Consider the following 21,565-nt stretch of genomic DNA (forward strand, 5'->3'; position numbering starts at 1 on the left):
AGTCAACTGGCACATAATCCCACTGCAATATACTCTGCCAGGTAGTGCCTGGAGAGGAAGAATCCAAGCAGTAGTATGGGAGAGGAGACATTGTCAAGGTCCTGCCATGGCACAGAGAATGGTTTCTCTCTGCATGGAAGTCATGTTGAAAAGTATCTTCTTTCACTGCATGTCCCCACTATATTCTTCCATCTAATCATGATTAAACTTATAAACACTCCTACAATGATGGTAACACTGAGACATAGAATCTCCCTTACAAGCCAGTCCTATCAAAATCGTCACATCACAGACACAACAAAAACCAAGCCAGAATCTCTTCACTAAAAACTCACTTTCACATTCACTTTACTAACATCCACAGCATTAATACAAACAAATGATGTTCACCACCACTTGTAATTTTCCAGACCAGACATTTTATTCCTGACAGAAACCCAGATTACAGCCACATTCAATGCCCAAACTACATACTTCACAAATCTTTTTGCCACAAGGGTGGCACCTGTGCCTTTGTGAAATCTGACATAGCCTGCCAGAGAATAGCTAATTTAGAATCCCCTACTTTTGACTTCTGGCTCAAGATTTCGTTGCCACATTTAGTCTCCAACACTGATAACTATTCAGACCTCTTTACGTTCCTTTCAATAAAACTTGACTATCTGCAATCGAGCTATCTGAATAGTGAGGTTATATTCCTGAGCAACCTCAACATCCACAATTTCAACTATTTCCTCTATTCCAACACCAACAACCAAGCTAGATGAGAAGCAGCATAAGTAATAACCTAACACAAATCGTACATCTACCTGCTCGAATTCCTGATAATCCGCTTCACTCTCCAAATACTCTGGATTGCTTTTCAACCAGTTCTCCTTTCAGATATACAATAGAAGTCACCTCTCCTCTAGGTAACTCAGACCATAATCTTGTACAGGTGTCCTCTTTCACAGAATGCTCTTCCTCCAAACCTTGCATCCTCTGTCACAACAAAGGAGCTAACTTTGATGACCTCTGGAATTTTGACTCTTCCTTTCCTTTGTCTCACTAGTGTTTCTGTTCATCTGACACTAACACCTGCTGCAACCATGTTACAGAACTTAATTCTTACTGGCATGAAAACCTTCATCCTCCATAATCCTCATCTGCTTTCCAAATCCTAGTTCAACTGAAAGTGTATCAAAGCAGTCGAAGAAAAAAATTTAGCTTATCCCATGTGACTTGCATCAGGAACTCCAGCTTCATATTCTACTCATACTAAAGCACACAGCATATGCAAATTAGTCATCAGCAGATCCAAATCTGATTTCATAAAGGCTTCCATTTAAATGCCATGCCTGCTAAGGCCATTAGATGCAACGTCTGCTTTACTATATTTCATCTTGACAGCACTCTGTTAGTTCACCCAAAGATAAAGCTGCTCTCCTGGCAACTCTCTTTTCCTCAAACTCCTGTATAGATGACCAAGGGATACCATACTGGAATCCAAACACTGCATGCCTCCTGTAGTTTTTTGCCAAAAATAAATAAGAAACTACTACATAACTTTGATACTAAAAGCCTTTCAGTCCTGATGGAATCTCTCTCTCCAATTGTTCTGTAATTGTGCTTCAGAGCTAACACCCGTCCTCGTCTCTAAAATCTATTATACACAATGCATGAAAGCATTCTCATATCCATCCTATTCCAAAAAATGGTGATAAAGTCTAACTTTAAACTACCAATCAACTGCCATCACTTCAGTCTTCTCCAAAATAATGGAGAAAGTCATCAATAGCCAACTCCTCCACTACTTATAAGCCCACAAATTAATCAGTGACCACCAGTACAGATTCCATCATTCAAGATCCACAGCTGACCTTGTAACTTACATCACTCACCACTAGATGTGTCATTGAAAGGTTTGGAGAAACTTGTGCTGTTGCCCTCAACATTTCCAAAACTTTTGACTGTGACATTATGGCCTGCTAAACAGATTGCTATCCTTTTGTCTCCTTACCACCATCTGTAATTGGGTAACTAGCTTTTTCTCTGATCGTTCTCTGCGAGTCATGGTAGATGGCTTCCTCTGTTTGCACTTCATCAATGCTGGAATGCCTCAAGGCTCTGTCCTTTCACTTATTCTCTTTCTCCTGTTCATAAATGACCTACTCACAATCACCACTCACAACTTTGCAGACAAAAGTACTTTCCACTCATCCTACTCACTGGACAAACCATGCAGCACTCTTACATCCTAGGCTACAAGATCATCTATAACCAGTGTCCTAAATATTGATCGTCATACTATCCTTCAATGGGACAAGAACAACCTTGTCATGTTTAATGTCACCAAAACAATCTTGCCTTTTCTCTAGCAAAAGAGATCTCAGCTCACCTACCCTTACTCACAGCAATACACAAATCACCAGACATGATCAGATCTCTCTACTTAGACTTACACTTACACTTACCTCCAGTTTCTACTGCATAAACACAGCAAATCAATAGCTTCCTCAGTATCCAAAAATCTAGGCATTCTCTTTCGTTCAAGAGACTATTTTACACCTAACAAACTCTTCATTATATACAAATCCAAAGTCCTTCCATTCTTAGAATACTGTTCAGATGTTTGGGGTGGTACACCTAAAACTTCCCTTAAAATCCTTGATAAAGTCCAAAAACAAGCAATTAGGCGCTCAGTGATGATTCTTCTCTTACAAATTCACTTTAGTCTCTATCTCACAGATAGTGTTTCAGCACTTTATTTATTCTACAGGTACTTCCACGATCACTGCTCCAGTGAATTGGCAACAATCGTTCCTCCACTTTCTGTTGCACCTGTTAATACAAGACCAACAGCTGCCCAGCATCCTTTTATCGTGCAAACACACTGAACTTGCTTCTCCTCTTCCTCTTTTACTCCATCCACTTCTGTCCTCTGGAACAGCCTTCCTCATGAAGTAATCCCCAACTACAATCTGCAGCTCTTTCATCAATAACCTTCGATCTTAGTTCTGACCTACACTCCATACATGGCACTATGTGCTTACATGTCTCTCAACCTCTTATGTATGGGATCAATGTAAAACCTGGATGACATGTCTTAAGTGCACATAAAAATAGTGAAAGATTAAAAAATAAACATTCTTAAATTTAGGGCCCTCCTATACCAGTTTGGTAAAAATTAATATCCTATCCACACAGCCTATAGTAACTAAGTAAGAAAAAAAAAAAAAAATTAAACTTACTGACCCTCAAAATATGTTCAGGCTACTATGACAACATTACATGATTAAGTTCACATTATTATTAATAGTCTATTCACAATTTTCCTCAAATAAGTCTATTCCTTCTCAGCACTCCAATATTGTCATATCTAACAACCGTGCTTCTGCACATCTGACTGAATTACTTTAACTAGACTTTGGTCTTCCTCTGGGTCTCTTTTCTGCCATCCTGGCATCAAATGTCTGTTTTGCTAATTTTTTTCACTCAGTCTATTTAAGTGGCCATACCACATTAGATTAACTTTGTTAGCATTCAGGAATGTGTAAACAATGTCAAGTTCCTTTCAAATATCTTCATCTTTAACATGATTCTGCCACTGATGCCATCTGTTCACTCCCCTAATTTTTCTCAGAACCTTCATATCTGTGGTCTCTATTCTTTGATCAAGTACTTTTTTTCTAACCCACCTCTCAGATCAATAACTTAAAATGGGTTTAAACACTGTCTTGTTTACTGCTAGTTTGGTGTTTTGGCTAATTTCTCTCTTATTCCATATAAATTTACTTGGCTGGCCACTCACCAACCAGCTTTGCTTATTTTGTTATGCATTTCCAGATTTAATTTGCCATCGTCACTAAAAACTGTGCCTAAATAGTTGAAATATTTTACTTGTTCTATAGGATCTTTAGAATGCAGCTGAAGTTTTCTATGCTCCTTTCTATTTTCATAGTTTTGGTCTTTTTATTGCTGATTTTTCATGTGAAATTTGTTACAGCAATTATTCAATTCAGAACTCCTGGAGACTTGCACTAGATGTATTTAGGAGTACAACATCATCTGTATGATGTAAAGAGCTAAGTATGACATCTCCAATTCTAACATCAGGACTAATACCACTTTCTTTCATCGTGTAATCCATACAGATGATGAATAAGAGTAGAGAAGATAATGTACATCCTTGACTTATCTCTGATTTTACATCAAACCATCTTCCTGTATTTCCTTGAATTCTAAGTGCTGACTTACAACTTATAGACTTTGTTGTAAGTCAGCAGCTAGAACTGAAGAAAATACAGGATGATTGTTTGATGTAAAATCAGGGTAAGAATTATACACAATAAAAATATTTATTAAAAAAACTAAATAAAATCTAATTAAATAAATATTACAGAAAGAAACTATATGTTATTTTCTACAGATGTATTATTTGGATATTATTTTGATATTAGTGAACAATCAGTTTGCAAAAAATAATCACTATAAAATATTTTTCTGGAGAAGAATGTTTCCCCTCAAATTTTCAATCAAGTAATTCTTCCCTCATGCCCTCTAAACTTTGTTGTGGTAATTCTATTTCAATTAACTTTTATTTCTAGCAAAGCATTCAGATTAAGTTTAAACTGGCTTCAAACTATCTGCATATACACGGATAATTTCTTTTTCTATAAATATTTATTCAATTGTCTCCCCACCTTATTCTATTATCTATTTCCAAATTTAACTTGCCATCTTCATTAACAATTGTGCCTAAATAACTGAACTATTTTACTTGGTCTATAGATTTACCACTGAAAATACCTTAATATTTTCTTTCTATGTTCCTATTTATTTTCATATTCTTTATTACCAGTTTTCACATTGTATTTTATATATTTTAATATTAAATCCACACATGAGAAGTTAAGGAAAGGAAATATATCTATTAAGTTTCTTGAAAAGCGGAGGATTGTATTCATTGAAGAAAACAGTATGAGGAAGGCTGTTCTCAAGAACAGAGGCAGATGGAATATAGGTAAAGGAAGGCAGCTTGATATGTTTGGAGTAGAACTGTGTATGGATGTTGACTAATGGCTACTCACATTTGTACATAACTAGTTCAGTAAAACAATGCTCATGAAAGTACCTATAAAAGAAGCATAATGCAAAAACAGAGTGCTTATGAGAAAGTAAACAGAGGGAGCTATGAGAGAGTGGTCACTCATCTATTAGGAAGATCAAACTCTTCTGTATCAAATCAAGAATTCTAAGGGAGGTTTTGGGTTCACCACCTCTAATGTGGAAACAATATTCTAACATCAGTTAGATTTGAGATTTATGAAGTGTCAGGAGTTAGGTAGGAGAGGAATAGTGTTTTGAATGAAAAGAATACCAAGTTTTTTTGGGGCTGAGGAGAATATGCCGTGTTTATGACAAGATGAGCTAAGACGTGAAAGTCAGTCTACAGAAATGCAAACTGATTTTGACTGACAAAAATAAGGAGTGAAAAAGGATCACTCCTTTTTCACTCCTTATTTTTGTCAGTCAAAAATAAGGAGTGAAAAAGGATCGTTATTCTTGGGCAATAAGACATTGTTTTACTAGCATCCCACTTGAGAATGGTGAAGAAATCAGTATTTAAAGACATTCGTCGTCTGGTAGCATCCTCTAGAAAGAGGGTTGCACCATGAGTTTGACGATATAAAGATTCTTCTCCATTTCTCAAGGTCTGTTGCCTCTATCATTCTTAAATCAGTCCATTCCACGATGCCATTAAACCACTCTTTAGTTGGTCTTCCACATCTTCTCTTCCCTTCAACTTTCCCTTGTAATATAGTTCTTGTCAGATGTCCTGAGGAGCTTCTCAGAAGATACCCTGAAAATCTGGTCTTTCTTTGCATAATGTTCTTGAGCAGTGCTCTTTCCATCCCAACTCTTCTTAAAACTTCTTGATTTGTTATTCTCTCTGTATAGCCAATCTTTTCTATCCTTCTATAGCACCACATTTCCAATGCATTAATTCTTTCCATATCTCTTTCTGAGTGTCCATAACTCACTTCCATAACTTGCATTACTCCAAACTGTTGCTTTAACTATTTCAACTTTCACACCTATTTTAATATTCTTATTTATTAAAATTCTCTCCATTTCCATAAATGCCAATTTAGCTTTGCCTATTCTATTTCTAATATCCAAGTTCCTTTCTCTGAAATCCAGCTACCTAAATATTGAAATCTTTCCTCCACATCTTATCTTTATATTATCATTATCTTGGTCTTCTTTGTTAATCCTTAGTCCATACTCTTTACCAGAGTTTTCAATTCTTTGAACAATTTGTTGTAGTCCATTTTCACTTTCTGTCATCACCACTACATCATCCGCATACCTTAAGTTATTGATGATTTTTCCATTAAAGACATTAGTTATGGAAAATCTTGAATCATCTAAGTACTAAAAAAGTTTCTCAAATTAACATACTGCATGGAAAGTATTGTCATCAGCAAAACTACAGACAGGATAAGTTAAAGAGAGAGGTCAATGATGTTTGGGAGGAGGAGGAGGAGCATGAGCAAGAATACAGAATCCCACATTGATAAAGAAATCTGGTTCAGAGGAAGTCCTAAGTCCTGAGTTCAAAGGTAGGCAAGGTTAGAGATGGGGGAGGAGGTCTCTGTACAACAAGAATGGTGGAATCCATATGGTTGATCACTATTAACTGATCAATCTTCAGGTAGTGAAGCAGCTGGCTGGCTTCTTCTCTGTCACCTTCAAGAGGAATGAAGTAAGGACAATGGTACGATAGTTTGACGATATCTTTTATTTCCCATTTTTATGAATAGGCTAGATAAAGGCTTGCTTCCATGCTGTTGAGTAGATGCCAGACAGGTATGGCTGCTTATACAGATGGTACAGGATGTGTGTTAATTCTGAAGCTCAAGTTTGTAGCACAACTAGAAGAATACCATCTGGAGACCAAGAGAATTATTAGTTTCAAGGCTATGCGAGTATTTTTCTGATATCTTTCAGATGAAAGATAAGAGGAAGTTAATGGAATAACAGAAAGAAGTTTTTCTTGGTTGCATAACAACAAAAAATGGAGGAAAAGACTGATGTCAACAGGTCTGCCTTATCTTTAGGATATGTTATACCATTGTTTCATCAGGATGAGAGAGAAGCCAAAATATGGAAGGGGAAGAGTTTTGCTTGACAAGGGACCAGAAGGGTTGACTGCCATTTGAGCAGAAGGTAAGCTTCTGCATTTGGTCTTTACAAAGTACAGTTTGTATTTGTTGTTGTTGATATTGTTAAACTTCTTTTTTCAGACTGTAGTTTAGTCTGAATGAGAAGTTGAAATTTTAAATTAAACCACTAAATGTATATTGCATTTCTGTCTTGGACTAATTTGGCAAATTTGCTAGAGAATCAGGCTTGTGAAGAGGCAATGTCATGGGCTTTGACGGTAGTAGGAAACAAAGGCACTCTTTCAATAAAAATGGTCTTGGTTATTTGATTAGACTGCCCTGATTGGAAGAGCTAAAACAGTAATCAGACGATGGAAAAGAAATCCTGAAGGTTATCCCAGTTGGCACCATTGTAGATAGCACTATAAGATACAATAATTCACATGATTTAGCACCACAGCAATTTATTTAAAGTGCTGAAGCCTTGTTAGTGGATTTGTTTAAAAGTATAACATAATCTATGTAAAATAAAGCTGAGTGTAATACCTCCAATTTGGATGTTATGTCTAATATTACTATCTTTCAAAACATGATTGATATAGTGATAAATAAAAGTGGAAATAGTATGCATACTTCCATTCTAACAACCAACTTAAGATTATAGAAGACTGTACAGCGTTCCATTTACACTACATAATGGTGTTTTGAAATAGCATTTTTAGACTTATTACCATGTACCTTTTCTCAATCTACAAAACTTAAATTAAATCACTGTAATATTCCCATGATTTCTCAATTATTTGTCTTAAAGTAAAAATCTGATCCTGACAATTCCATTTGCTGAGCCCAGCTTTTTCTTCTCCAAATTTCTCTTCCAAAATTTTTCTTAGCACCTCTTCTCACATATGCTTACATAAACACCTTATCTGAAATAACTCAAGCAAGGAAATTCCTTATAATTCTCAGATTTCAAAAGATGATGCCTATGTGATTTTGTCATGGTATCCTCAGTGAAACTCTAAAAAGCCTTGTTCAACTTGAGATCCCAGCAGACATGAAATGAAATTGTGTTGTGTCACAGTATTCTGCAGTTTAAGTCAACACAGAATGCAACTTGATCAACTAAGTCCCAATCAACCAACCCATTCTCATCTATCCAGATAAAGGTTCCTCAGATTATGGATGGTAATCGAACTCAAGTCTTTTGGACCAAAGGGTTTCATCTATACTGACTGAGTGATGGAGGTTTTTAATAATACGTACCTAGAAAAATTTATGAACAATCAAACAAAAAACAAAATAACCTTACAAAAACTTTAAAAAGCCACACTTTTTAATGGTTTCAGACAAGCACAAGTTCAACTAGCAACCAATGAAATGCTTAGTTGATTAATTTTATGCTGTGTTGTTTGACAATTGAAATAAAATTCAGCTAAAGGCTTTTATTTCCATATAGGGAGTAGGCGAGGCCATTTTAGCCCTATCTAACTTTTGGAGACTGAGTGGGCAGTTCAATCTCCACTGGTAGATAATCAGTGATAGCTGGCTCAAGGCTATCACTAATTAAACGGCACGCAGTGAAGGCGGCGGCTAGAGTGCCGCCATCTCATGGTCCCTGATTCTAACACAATATATTTATTGTCTGAAATAGTGTGGGTTCTACAGTGAATTTTCTTCAATTTACGGGATGAAAAACCTGGGTTTCCAGGAGAAAAAAATCCACTTGCCAGAGATCGACTAACTCAGGAACCAGTTGGAAAAAGGCTCAGAAAAATTTCCTATAGTCACCGACTAGATTTGAAATGAAGTCTTCCTTTGTGGGGTCAAGCACCGTGGACTGCAAAAGCCACTTCCACTGAGCTACACAAGCTCAATTGAAATAAAATTGCCCTCAATTTTAAAAAAGTTGAATTTTTATTAAAAACCATACATCTGTATGCTACTATATATTCAATAAATAAAATATACAAATTTAATTTCAAAAAAGTTTCTCTCAAATTTCACACTTTGGAAAGTAATGTAAGTTTTACTATAGGTGGCAAAGTTCACTATTTCCATATTTGCAGCATTTCTTAGGAACATAATCCCAAGAAATATTAATAATGATGGATTACTATATATTAAATACTGCAGATTTCAACTTCATACTGAAACCTGAATATTTCATTCAAGTTTTATTCATTTGTTGTACTAGTATAGTATGAAACATGTCCTACTATGCATGTGTTAAATATTCTACTATCAGGGCATCCCAAAAGTAATGTTATTTTTTATACTGTACTTGTATAAACGTGTCTCAGTTTGTCTAAACGTGAATTTTTAAAGCTTTATAAAGTGCCATTAAGTTGAGTCAGCCTCATTCTAAGGAATTCCATCTTGCAAGTCATAAGTTATTGTTTAAATAACCCTTTATTATTATGGAGGTAAATGACGAGTACATTAGGCACATCATGCTTCATAATGTTAAAAAAGGCAACAACATTGCTAACACTGTAAAAAATGTGCAAGAAGGGTATGGCAACAATGTTTTGAATATGCAAAAGTGCCAGCGATGGTTTCAAAAATTTCAACTAGGGGGACTTTAGCTTGAAAGACTCCCCCTTGCTCAGCACCCCGTCTTTCTCGATAATAATATGCTGGAAGCAACTATTGCAAGATATTCCAATGCAACTGTTGAAGATTTGGCAAAGAATCTTAATTCGTCATTATCGACCATCGATTGGCATTTGCAAGAACTTGGAATAGTGTCTAAGCTTGGCAAGTGAGTTCCTCACGAACTGACGAACAACAATTGAAGAGAGTGAATCAACATCTGCACTGCTCTTCATCTTGAGAGGTTCAATCTCATTTATGAGTCGTGTAGTCACTGGTATAATAGCAGGAAGGTATTCAACACTAAATATGTGCATAATCTTCTTCAATGGTAGGCAATATCAATTAGACTTATGTGGGCAAATATCAGAATGGGGAACTGGACAAATCTGAAAACAAATCCCAACTCAATATCACCAGAGTTAAAGATCGGTACTATCAACATAAGAAGCCTGAATGGCAAAGAAATAGAGCTAGCTGAGGAATTGGATAAGTACCAGATCGACATAATAGGGGTGACTGAAACAAAAAAGACAAAAACTGATGAGATCTTTCTGAGCAATAAATACAAAATGCTATATTCAGGCAATGACAGTCAAGGAAAAGAAGGAGTAGCCATAGTATTCAACACAAAAATACGAGGCTAATCTTCTTGAATGGCAGTCAGTCTCAAGTAGAGTAATGTGGGCAAATATGAGAATGGGGAACTGGACAATGAGACTTATTTGTACCTATAGTCACACAGAAGGATCTACTAAGGTAGAAGTGGGGGAATTTTTTTGAGGCTTTAGAAAAAGCAACTGACACAACAAAAAAGGAAAAGTTGGTCCTTGTTGGGGATCTAAATAGCAGAGCAGGAAATGATTGCGAGACATACAAAAATATTTTGGGAAAATTTGGAGAAAAGAGCGAAGCTAATAATAATGGCAAATACCTGTTGGATTACTACTCAGGACATGGACTGGTTATTACTAACACCATGTACAGGACACCAGAGTGTACAGAGGATTTGAAATTGGAAGTGATCACTATTTAGTCTTGAGCAGGATAAAATTGAATTTCATATTGAAAAGAATAACAACATGTAAGAAAGTTTTAAAGCGAATAAAAGTTGAGCAGCTCTCAGATGTGAACTGTAGACTAAAATACACAAAGATTATTGAAGAAAAAATAAAAGAGTTTGAGAACAGGAATCAAACCTTGGAGATTCAGTGGCAAACTCTGAAGAAAACATTGATTCTGCCAGAGAGGCATGTGGTGAGGTTGTCTGCAAGGATAAAAAAAATCACAACTCCCTGGTGGACACAGGAAGTTAAAGAGGCAGTGAAGGAAAAGAAGAAAGCATATCAAAAGTTCCTGGCAAATAAGTCAGCTTGTGCTCTTAGAGAATACAGAGACAAATGCAAGAATGCTAAAGACTGTGTAAAACTAGCTAAACAAAAGTCATGGGAGGACTTTGGCAAGAAAATAGAAAATAAATATCAAGAAGGTGGCAAAATATTCTGGAGGTTGTTGAAGAAGCTTAGGAATGGAGGAAAGAGTGCTGTAAAAGGAGTTAGAGATGATAAAGGTGACATGAAAACGGAAGAAAAAGATATCCTTGAAGTATGGAGTAATTACTTTGAAAAACTGCTAAATGAAACAAGCAGTGATGACAGCACAGTGATAAAAAAAAAAAAAAAAAAAACACTCACCAGGAATGCAATCAGGAATACATATCCATACTTGAAGTAGAAAAAGCCATCAAAGGCTTGAAATGTGGAAAGGCAGCAGGAGTAGATGATATTGGACCAGAAATTGTGAAGTATGTGGTATAAGTCTTACAGCGGCTGCACTGCATAGTTCAGAAAGCCTGGATAGAGGGATGAATTCCCGATGATTGGAGTAGAGCTCTCACAGTACCCATATATAAAAAGGGAAATAAAACTGAATGTGAGAATTACAGAAGTATTTCCCTACTGAGTGTTCCTGGCAAGATCTATGCAAGTATACTTGAGAAATGGTTGAAAAGAATTGTGGAAGAAAAGCTTGGTGAAGAACAAGCTAGATTCAGGCCAAATAGAGGCTGTCAGGATCAGATCTTCACTTTACGACAAATAGTCGAGAAAGCATGGGAATACATGCTTTCGACTTTTTCATAATTTTTTATGAAAAAGGAAAAGTTGGTCCTTGTTGAGGATCTAAATAGCAGAGTAAGAAATGATTGTCAGAAATACAAAAATATTTTGGGAAAATTTGGAGAAAAGAGCAAAGCTAATAATGACAGCAAATACCTTGGATTTCTGCTCAGGACGTGGACTGGTTATTACTAACACCATGTTCCAACATAAAAATGTGCACAAATTCACATGGAGAAGATAAAAGAAATAAGGAAGTCTCATTGACTACGTTATTGTCGATAGTGATGTTTTCTCCCTGGTGCAGGACACCAGAGCATACAGAGGATTTGAAATAGGAAGTGAACACTATTTAGTTTTGAACAAGATAAAATTGAATTTCATATTGAAAATAACTGCATATAAAAAAGTTTTAAAACAAATCAAGGTTGAGCAGCTTTCAGAGGTAAACTGTAGACTAAAATATCCAAACATTATTCAAGAAAAAATGAAAGAGTTTGAGAATAAGAACCAAACCTTGGAGATTCAGTGGCAAATCCTGAAGAAAACATTGATTGATTCAGCAAGAGAGGCACGTGGTGAGGTTGTCTGTAAGGATAGAAAAATCAGAACTCCATGGTGAACTCAAAAAGTTAAAGAGGCAGTCAAAGAAAAGGAGAAAGTATATAAAAAGTTCCTAGCAAAGTAAGTCAGCTTGTGCTCTTAGAGAATACAGAGAAAAAAATGTAAGCTACATAAAAATAGCTAAACAAGTGTCATGGGAAGACTTTGGTAAGAACATGGAAAATAAATACCAGGAGGTTAATGAAGAAGCTTAGAAATGGCGGAAAGAGTACTGTAAAAGGAATCGATAGATGATAAAAGTGACATGAAAACTGAAGATAAAGATATTCTAGATGTCTGGAGTAATTATTTTGAAAGATTTCTAAATGAAACAAGCAACAATCAGCACGATGGTAGAAAACTTCCAACAGGAATGCAGTTCAGGAATACATATCCATAAGTAGAAAAAGTCATCAAAAACCTGAAACATGGAAAGGCAGCTAGCTGGAGTAGATGAAATTCAGACAGAAATGCTCAAATATGGAGGTATAAAAGTTTTACAGTGGCTGCATTGCATAATTCAGAAGGCCTGGTAGGATTTCCATAGCTCTCATAGTACCCATCTATAAAAAGGGAAATAAAACTAAATGTGAGAATTACAGAAGGTATGAACCTACTGTGTGTTCCTGGTAAGATTTATGCAAGTATACTTGAGAAATAGCTAAGAAAAATTGTGGAAAGGAAGCTTGGTGAAGAACAAACTGGATTCAGGCCAAACAGAGTTTGTCAGGATCAAATTTTCACTTTAAGACAAATAGTTGAGAAATCTTGGGAATATAACAAGGATTTGTATTTAATTTTTATTGATCTGGAAAAGGCATATGACAAAGCACCAAGAGGCTCTTCAAAATGATAGTTATATGGTGTCAATGGGACATTATATCAAGCAATACATAGTCTCTATTTAAGCTTTAAGTTAGCAGTTAGAATTGAAGCAGATACATGAAGATTGTTTGAAGTAAAATCAGACATGCACAAGGGTGCACATTATCTTCAGTGTTATTCATTATCTATTTGGATCATGTTATGAAGGAAAGTGGTATTAAATCTGATGTTAATCTCAGCTCTATTTTATGCAGATGATGTTATACTTCTGAATAAATCCAGCACAAACGTGCAAGATTCTCTGACTAAATTGAATATATGTTGTAATAAATTCAGTATGAAAATCAGCAATAAAAAGACAAAGACAATGAAAATAAGCAGAAACATCGAAAACAACGATATCCTGAATGGTGAACCTATAGAACAAGTAAAACAATTCAGCTATTTAGGCACAATATTTAGTGAAAATGGTAAATTAAATATGGAAACAGACAACAGAATTAGTAAAGCTGGTAAGGTAGGAAGTCTGCTGAATAAATTTATATTGAGTAAAAAAGAAATTAGTCAAAACACTAAATTAGCTGTATACAAGACAGTGTTCAATCCAATTTCAACTTATGGATCCAAGAGCTGGGTTAGAAATAAAACACTTGATCAAAGGTTAGAGACGTCTGATATGAGAGTTCTGAGAAAGATTAGTGGAGTGAACAGATAGCATCATGGCAGTATCACATCAAAAATGAGGATATTAAGAAAGAGCCGGTCATTGTTGGCATTCAGGAATGTGTTAGTAGAGCAATCTCAGGTGATACAGTCACTTAAATAGAATGGGAGAGGAAAGATTAGTAAAGTAAGTGTTCTTTGCCAGGTTGGCAGGAAAAAGACCCAGAGGAAGACCAAGATGTAGATGGATTGATACAGTAAAAAAAAAAAAGCACCTTAAAAAGGCAAAAATATAAGGTTTGGTAACATTAGAGTCTTGACGGATAACAGATTAATTTGAAGGAAAATTATTGATCAGAAGTTAGTAATGGTGTAGCTTTTTCATGTAGTACTATCATAATTATTCTGTATACTCCCTGAGGGTGCATAACAGAAATTTGACAATGCTAAATTTTTATGGGGGTAGGTCTGGAAAGTTCTGATAAACACCTAGTACAAAAAATAATGTTGTCTTCTTATATATCCTAAAAGAAAAAGACAAATTATTACAATTTGCTGAAACGTGGAGGCTAAAAGGGTTTTAAGACAGATGTGGTTATATTAGTTGCTTTAATATAATTTTTGTTCTAGGAGTTTATCAGAATTTTCCAGACTCACTCGTATATGCACTGGATCTTGTTTACATAAATCATTAATTAGAAACTAATCTGTCCTTAGACAATGATAACTGTCTTGTCTTTTTCTGTTTCTTTCTTATTCTTTTTTATTCCATATTATCTAAATCTTTTTCTACTCAAGTTCAAAAAAGTTTGTAGCAAAAACATAATGCACTCTCTTACACACTCTTTTAACAAATGAATAAATCAACCTTGTTAAAACACTCTTTTAACAAATGAATAAATCAACCTTGTTAAAACACTCTTTTAACAACTGAATAAATCAACCATGAAATAGGAAGTGAACATTTTTTAATATCTAAGGTTGCTAATATTTTTATTCCTTAACTAGAAAGTTTCATTCCTTAACTCAGTGGTTCCCAAACTGTGCAGCACAGCACAGCACCCCAGGGTTCTGCAAAATATTCCAATATTTTCATTGAAATGACACTTAGCCCACATGGTTTTAGAACTGGACCATCAATGTGTTGATGCAATGATAGGAAGGACATCTAATGGACACTGCAGGAAACCACAACTGCTTTGCTTCTTCCTTTTTTTTTTTTTTTTTTTTAAAGTAAACCTATGTTCTCACTTTGGGCACCATGTAAAAATCCTGATACACTAAGAGCACCATGAACAGAAAAAGGTTGGGAACCACTGCCTTAACTTAGCTCAAAAATTCAGACCAGATTCCAATATCATTTGAATCAATTTACAACAACAATACTGGTATTTCTTTATTGCTTAAAATAGAATTTGATTTCAGAAGCAGAGGCAAAATTAAGGTGTTTTTAAAGATTAGCTCCTGATTATGTCCCAACATCAGATTTTGTTTCTTTTACACCAGAACTTTTAATGAAAACTGATAACCCTATAATCTCTGCATGAAACCATTTATTTTCAATGGAAAAGGAAAGCCATAATTCCAAACATCAGCTATGCAGCTGACGTTCAGAATTACAGCTGAAGCAAACATACTAAATCAGTATGTTACTTGTGTGTTCTCCGAATGGTTTGCCTGTTTAATGGGATGAAGAAGCCTGTTACCTGTTGTATTAAATCATCTTCACCTACAATCCAATTGTTATTCCTTTATTAATTACTGTGGCTGAAGAAATTATAAAAGATTGTAATCTAAAATTTGGCTACTAACTCCTGTAACTAAAAATCGGCCATTTATTTTCATTTCACAATTCTGGTTTGAAAATGTTGGATTAGTTGGTTTTTCAATTCCTTCATGGGCATATATATCATTTCAATCAATTTGATTGAAACTTGCCAACCTGCTTATTGAAGGCCTAAAGTGCCCTGAAGCAGTCTCCAGAGTGGGGTTTGCTAATTATCTATTCCTAGCTCTATATCACTAATGAATCCTATAACACTAATGAACTATAGGTTTAGAGTATTTTATAAGCAGGATTCACATTAAAAAATGTATAGGTTGGCTTGTGAATTCACAATCAAAGCTTATCTTCTAACTTCCCTTCAATCAAATATTTTTTTTTTAGTTGATATTTTCAAAAAAACTTCACTGCCAGCTCTAGATATGATTAAATAAGTTGAAAATAAAGTGATACAAGGGCAAGAACGTACCCCTTAAGCGATGTGCAGCCACATCGCCCTACAGCTGTGAGAAGTGGACGAGGGCTACCGCATCAAGGATGGTTGCGGTTAAAGAAGTGAGCCCAGCAAGTGGAGAGAATGTTGCGAGTGGGAACGTTGAATGTTGGAAGCATGACCGGAAGGGGAAGAGAGGTGGCAGACATGACGAGGAAGTTGGACATTTTATGCGTGCAGGAGACAAGGTGGAAGGGAGAAAAGGCAAAGGAACTAGGAGATGGGTATAAATTGTTCTACTCTGGAGCGAATAAAGAATATTCCATAATATTATGGAGGAATTGTGGTGTGTGGCAGAATGAAGGGCGAAGTACTGGAAGTGGGTAGGAGGAACGACAGGATCATGCGAATGAAACTGGGACTTGGAGAAGAGCAACTGGTGTATACACCCCACAAGTTGGCTGTACAGAAGAAGAGAAAAATGAATTCTGGAACGTGCTAGATGAAGAAATGAGGGAACTGAAAGAAAACGAGATGGCGATTGTTGGAGGAGACTTGAACGGACACACATAGGGAGACAGAATAGGGTGCATGGTGGCCATGGAGTGGAAATGATGAACCAGGAAGGAGAGAGGATTTTGGACTTTGCAGTAGCGTTTGATCTGGCAATTATGAAAAGGGAAGAGCATTTGATAACATTTAAAAGTGGCTACAATAGTTCACAGATTGACTACATTTTGACTAGAAGAAAACATCTTAAGGCAGTAACAAATGTAAAGCAATCCCAACATATCAAGTGGTGCAGCAACACCGGCTGCTGTGTGCAGACTTTGAAATAAACTCGAAGATAAGAACCTTTGGAAGACATGGGAGGAAGAAAATTAAGTGGTTTCGCTTTAAAGAAGCGAGTGTGAGGAATCGTTTTAGGGAGAAGGTGTTACAAAGGATTTCGGATGGACTAGAACGTGTACAAGACTGGTGGAGACATAATTCAACAGTAATTCTAAGCTGTGCAATTGAGGTGCTTGGCGAAACATCCAGAAAGATTACAGAGCAGAAGGAGGGTTGGTGGTGGAATAATGATGTACAAGAAGCAGTGACGGCTAAGAGGAAGGCAAAGCAGAAGTGGGACGTGTCAAGAGTGGAAGAGGACAGAGAGGAATACAGAGAGAAAAAGTGAGAAGCCAAGAGAGTTGTTGCACAGGTGAAGGCCATGGCATATCAAGACCTTTATGATCAATTAGAAAGAAAGGAAGGACAGAGAAAGATTTATCGATTGGCAAAATGTAGAAATAAGGCTTCAAAGGACACCGTACATGTGAGGTAGATCAAAGATGCTGAAGGAAGAATATTATGGAGGAATGTGGACATAAGAAACAGATGGAGAATATACTTTGGGGGACTTTTGACTGAGGAAAATGCGAGGACTCACAGAGAAGATGGGCAGCATTCTGAGGGGATGCTGCAGAACATCAGTAGAGTGGAAGTGAAGGAGGCCATGAAGAGGATGAAGAATGGAAAATCAGTGGGCCCAGACAGGATTCCAGTGGAGGCATGGAAGGCTCTAGGGAGGGAAGAGGGAATTGACCTGCTGTGGGACTGTTCATGAAAGTTTGCCAAACAGGAAAATATACCTGAGGAATGGAGGAAGAGTACTCTTGTCCCCATCTACAAGGGTAAAGGGGATGCACAAGACTAAGAATTACAGAGGAATAAAGTTGATGTCCCACACAATGAAAATCCTAGAAAGGGTTCTTGATGGAAGACTGAGGAAGGAGGTGAAGATTGCAAAAGAACAATTTGGCTTCATGCCTGGTCGATCGGCCACAGATGCTATCTTTGGGGTACGACAGATGATGGAAAAGTTTCGAGAGAAGCAATGGGAGCTACACCTGGTATTTATTGATTGGAGAAAGCGTATGATAGAGTGCGAAGGCAAGAAGTCTGGAGGTGTCTGAGGGAGAAGAAGATACCGGAGAAATATGTCAGGTTGGTGCAGGAGCTGTACAGAAATGTGAAGACAAGTGTTCGAACCTGCCTGGGAGTGACAGAAAGTTTTCCAGTGACAATTGGCTTGCATCAAGGGTCTGCATTAAGTCCATTCCTGTTTAATATTGTGATGGAGGTGGTGACAGAGGAAGTGAGAGAAGACGCACCTTGGACTATGTTGTATGCATATGACATCGTGCTGTATGCAGAATCAAGAGAAGAAGTGGCAGCCAAACTGGAAAGTTGGAGGAAAGTACTGGAAGAGAGAGGTATGAGACTGAGCAGAAGTAAGACCGAGTATATGTGTTGCAAAGTGGATGGCAGCAGGAGACAGATCTGGAGCTGGAAGGAAACATCATCAGGAAGGTCAGTGACTTTAGATAATTAGGTTCAACAATGAAAGAGGATGGTGAGGCTGAGGAGGAAGTGGGATGCAGGATACAAGCAGGATAGAGGAACTGGAGAGAGATGGCTGGAGTGCTATGTGATAAGAGGGTGCCGATCAATCTAAAAGGCAAAATTTACAGGACAGTAGTGAGACCAGCTATGACATATGCTTTGGAAACTATGGCCCTGAGGAAAAATAACATCAGCAGGATGGAGGTAGCAGAGATGAGAATGTTTAGGTGAATGTGCGGTGTGACCAGAAAGGATCATCTGAGAAATGACTACGTAAGGGGAACGGTGAAAAGTACGAACTTAGGAGCAAAGATACAGCAGTCAAGGTTGAGATGGTTTGGTCATGTGATGAGGAGGGAAGAAGAGTATGTGAGAAGAAAGGTCATGCAGATGGATGTGCAGGGGAAGAGGAAGTGCGAGCAGCCAAAGAAGAGATGGTGGAGGAGGACTCGAGGATGAAGAACTTGGATGTGGCTACAGCCCAAGACAGGAAGTTGTGGAGAAGGCTCACCACAAACAGCAACCCTACTTAAGTGGGAAAAGCTGCAGAAGAAGATTTTCAAAATACATATTTATGCATAAACTCATAACAATACCAATATAATCAAACCCAACTGCACTATATTGGATAATTTTTGGATACTAGGCTAATTTTTAATTAAATGAAAATCGGCATGGAAAAAATCTAATGTTAAACCTACCAATGAAAGCATTAATCTTAAATGAAGCATTAATACTTGCCTTTATTTATTTATTTATTTTTAATTCATGATTTCAATTATATTTATACACTTACATCAAGACAATAGCCCAAAAGAAACATTGGGTTTATATTCAAAATTTACTTTTTACAGATATAACACAATGAAAATCAGCAATAAAAAGAGAAAAACTATGAAAACAGAGGAACATAGAAAATATTGACTGTATTCGAAATGAAAAGAAAACCTAAAGAACAAGTAAAATATTTTGGCTCTTTAGGTGTTTTAGTTAAAAAAGCAAAAATTAGATTTAGAAATAACAGAGTAGGCAATTGGCATGGTGAGAAATCAACTACAAAAATTTATCTGGAATTTGATGTTATCAGCAAACATATTAAGAATCTGATGATAATACTGAATTAAAAATGAAAAGATGAAAATATTTTTGGTTTGGCCCGTACATATTTATAATACTACACTTACAGTGTCAATAAGTACCATGATATTAAATCTTGCAATGTAAGAATGAACCCAGAGAGCCTTAAAGGTTCCATTAAAGTGTTCAAGGAGAAGAAAAGCATAATCAGATACCCAGATAGTGTGAGAGTGTCAAAATTCTGTATCTTTCCCAATGAACTACTAACATTTCTGAAGGTGTGTGTGTGTTGGGAAATCAGTCTGAGAGGGAAAGGAGGAAGTACTTCCCAAGTTTACTATAACAAATTATTTCTTTGAAGAAACCCTAAGAGTTCAACTACAGTGGTTGACTTAAAAATAAAATATTTAGACAAATAAACTCTGTTCTGTACTGATTTCTGTACAGTACTGGATTTCTCCCTTTACTAATTTTCAGATATCAATAATGATATCTGAAAATTAGATATCATTATTTTTAATCTAAAACTATATCATAGTTTTAGATACTGAGGCATATGTTTTGGTCAAGTGAGTATACTCACAATATAGCTGAAGAAACTTCTTATTACAGTACTCACCACAATAAATACTACTAAGGTAAACAGTATAAACTATACACATTTCACAACAGTTAACATATTATTTAAAAATTCTGGTTAAAACTCCATACTACCAATTCTATTTTAAAGAAAATTAAGTGGAGGAAACCATTTCTTTGGCCCCTGTGGATTCTGTATTTGCACTCTTCATTCATTCATTCCACAAAAGAATGAATTACATCAAGAGGCAGTGTTAGTCAGATATGTCAAACATGTCAGATACTTAATATGACAATTCTACTTGTTCTTCTAAGTGCATGAAAATGCATATAAAATTTTATTGCACAAATAATGTTCACAAAAATATGAAATTGAAAGTGTTTTTGTTCGAGATTTAAAAACTACAAAAGCACACCATAAATTATCCAGGAATCAATAATCAATCATTAAGCACTTACAAGCATCTTTGACATTTCCAGATCTGAATGCTTGAGCTAATGAAACAGTTTTTGGCTGCCTTATAGTACTGGATAATTGAGACTGTACATTTTGGGATGTCTCAGGAGACCTTTCAAGACTGATATTACTAAATGCTTTTTCCAAAACGCAAGGCTCTGCTGTTTGGGGTCTAGTGGTATCTGAAACTGAACAAATCAATATAAAACAATTTTTGCTACTCTCTACCATTATGAAATTAAATCATCAGAAAGAATGTACAAGTTCAAAACAAAAGATATTAGAGATACTTGCTATAAACAATTTTAGTTATTCATTTGAATGATTTGTCATTTATTTTAAAAAAATAGTCATGATTATCTACCTGCTAAATGATAAAGAAGCATTTTCCCCCACCTCCCAAATACTGGTTGACAATCTTTACAGCCTGTGGCTACAATGTAATTATTTTAAAAATACTCTTAATTTTTCAAGTAACACATTAAGAAATCTGTTACTGAAAATTAAGTGCGGTTTAAAAAATAAAATAAATAAATAAGGGGAGGCATGCAACATAAGCTATTTAGCTTCCGATTTAAGTGTTTTCCAGTAATGCTGATCATGTTTAAAGATCTGGATATTATCAAAAGCAACTATTGGACAAATAACCAATAATCTAATTCATGTTTAAATAAGTAAAGTTAATTTTATTTTCATAAAAGTTTAATGCCATGAATTTCCTAAATTAGACAAACTTGTTTCTTTAAAACATACATGGTGCTTTATCCATGCTAATTATTCTTAAAAATGTACATATATAATATATATAGGAAACTACATATTTAACTTTTGTAAACAGAGTAATTTACATCAGCACGTCACACATGACAAAGGGACTGAGCAAACGAAACCGATATGTTT

The 21,565-nt window shown here is 35.9% G+C and overlaps 1 protein-coding gene across 1 annotated transcript in view; it reads right to left on the reverse strand.

Moving 5' to 3' along the window:
• The window catches only part of mael (germ-plasm component protein maelstrom), a 216,816-nt gene that overhangs the window by 8,448 nt on the left and 186,803 nt on the right, over positions 1–21,565 (reverse strand). The window contains exon 11 of the mRNA XM_090405551.1: positions 20,668–20,853. Within this exon, the coding sequence (XP_090261677.1) occupies positions 20,668–20,853 (186 nt within the window). The remainder of the gene's footprint in view (positions 1–20,667; positions 20,854–21,565) is intronic.

Source organism: Typopeltis vanoorti, chromosome 15 (assembly GCF_054136105.1).
Source record: "Typopeltis vanoorti isolate ZY-2024b chromosome 15, IOZ_Tvanoo_1.0, whole genome shotgun sequence".
NCBI lineage: Eukaryota > Metazoa > Arthropoda > Arachnida > Uropygi > Thelyphonidae > Typopeltis > Typopeltis vanoorti.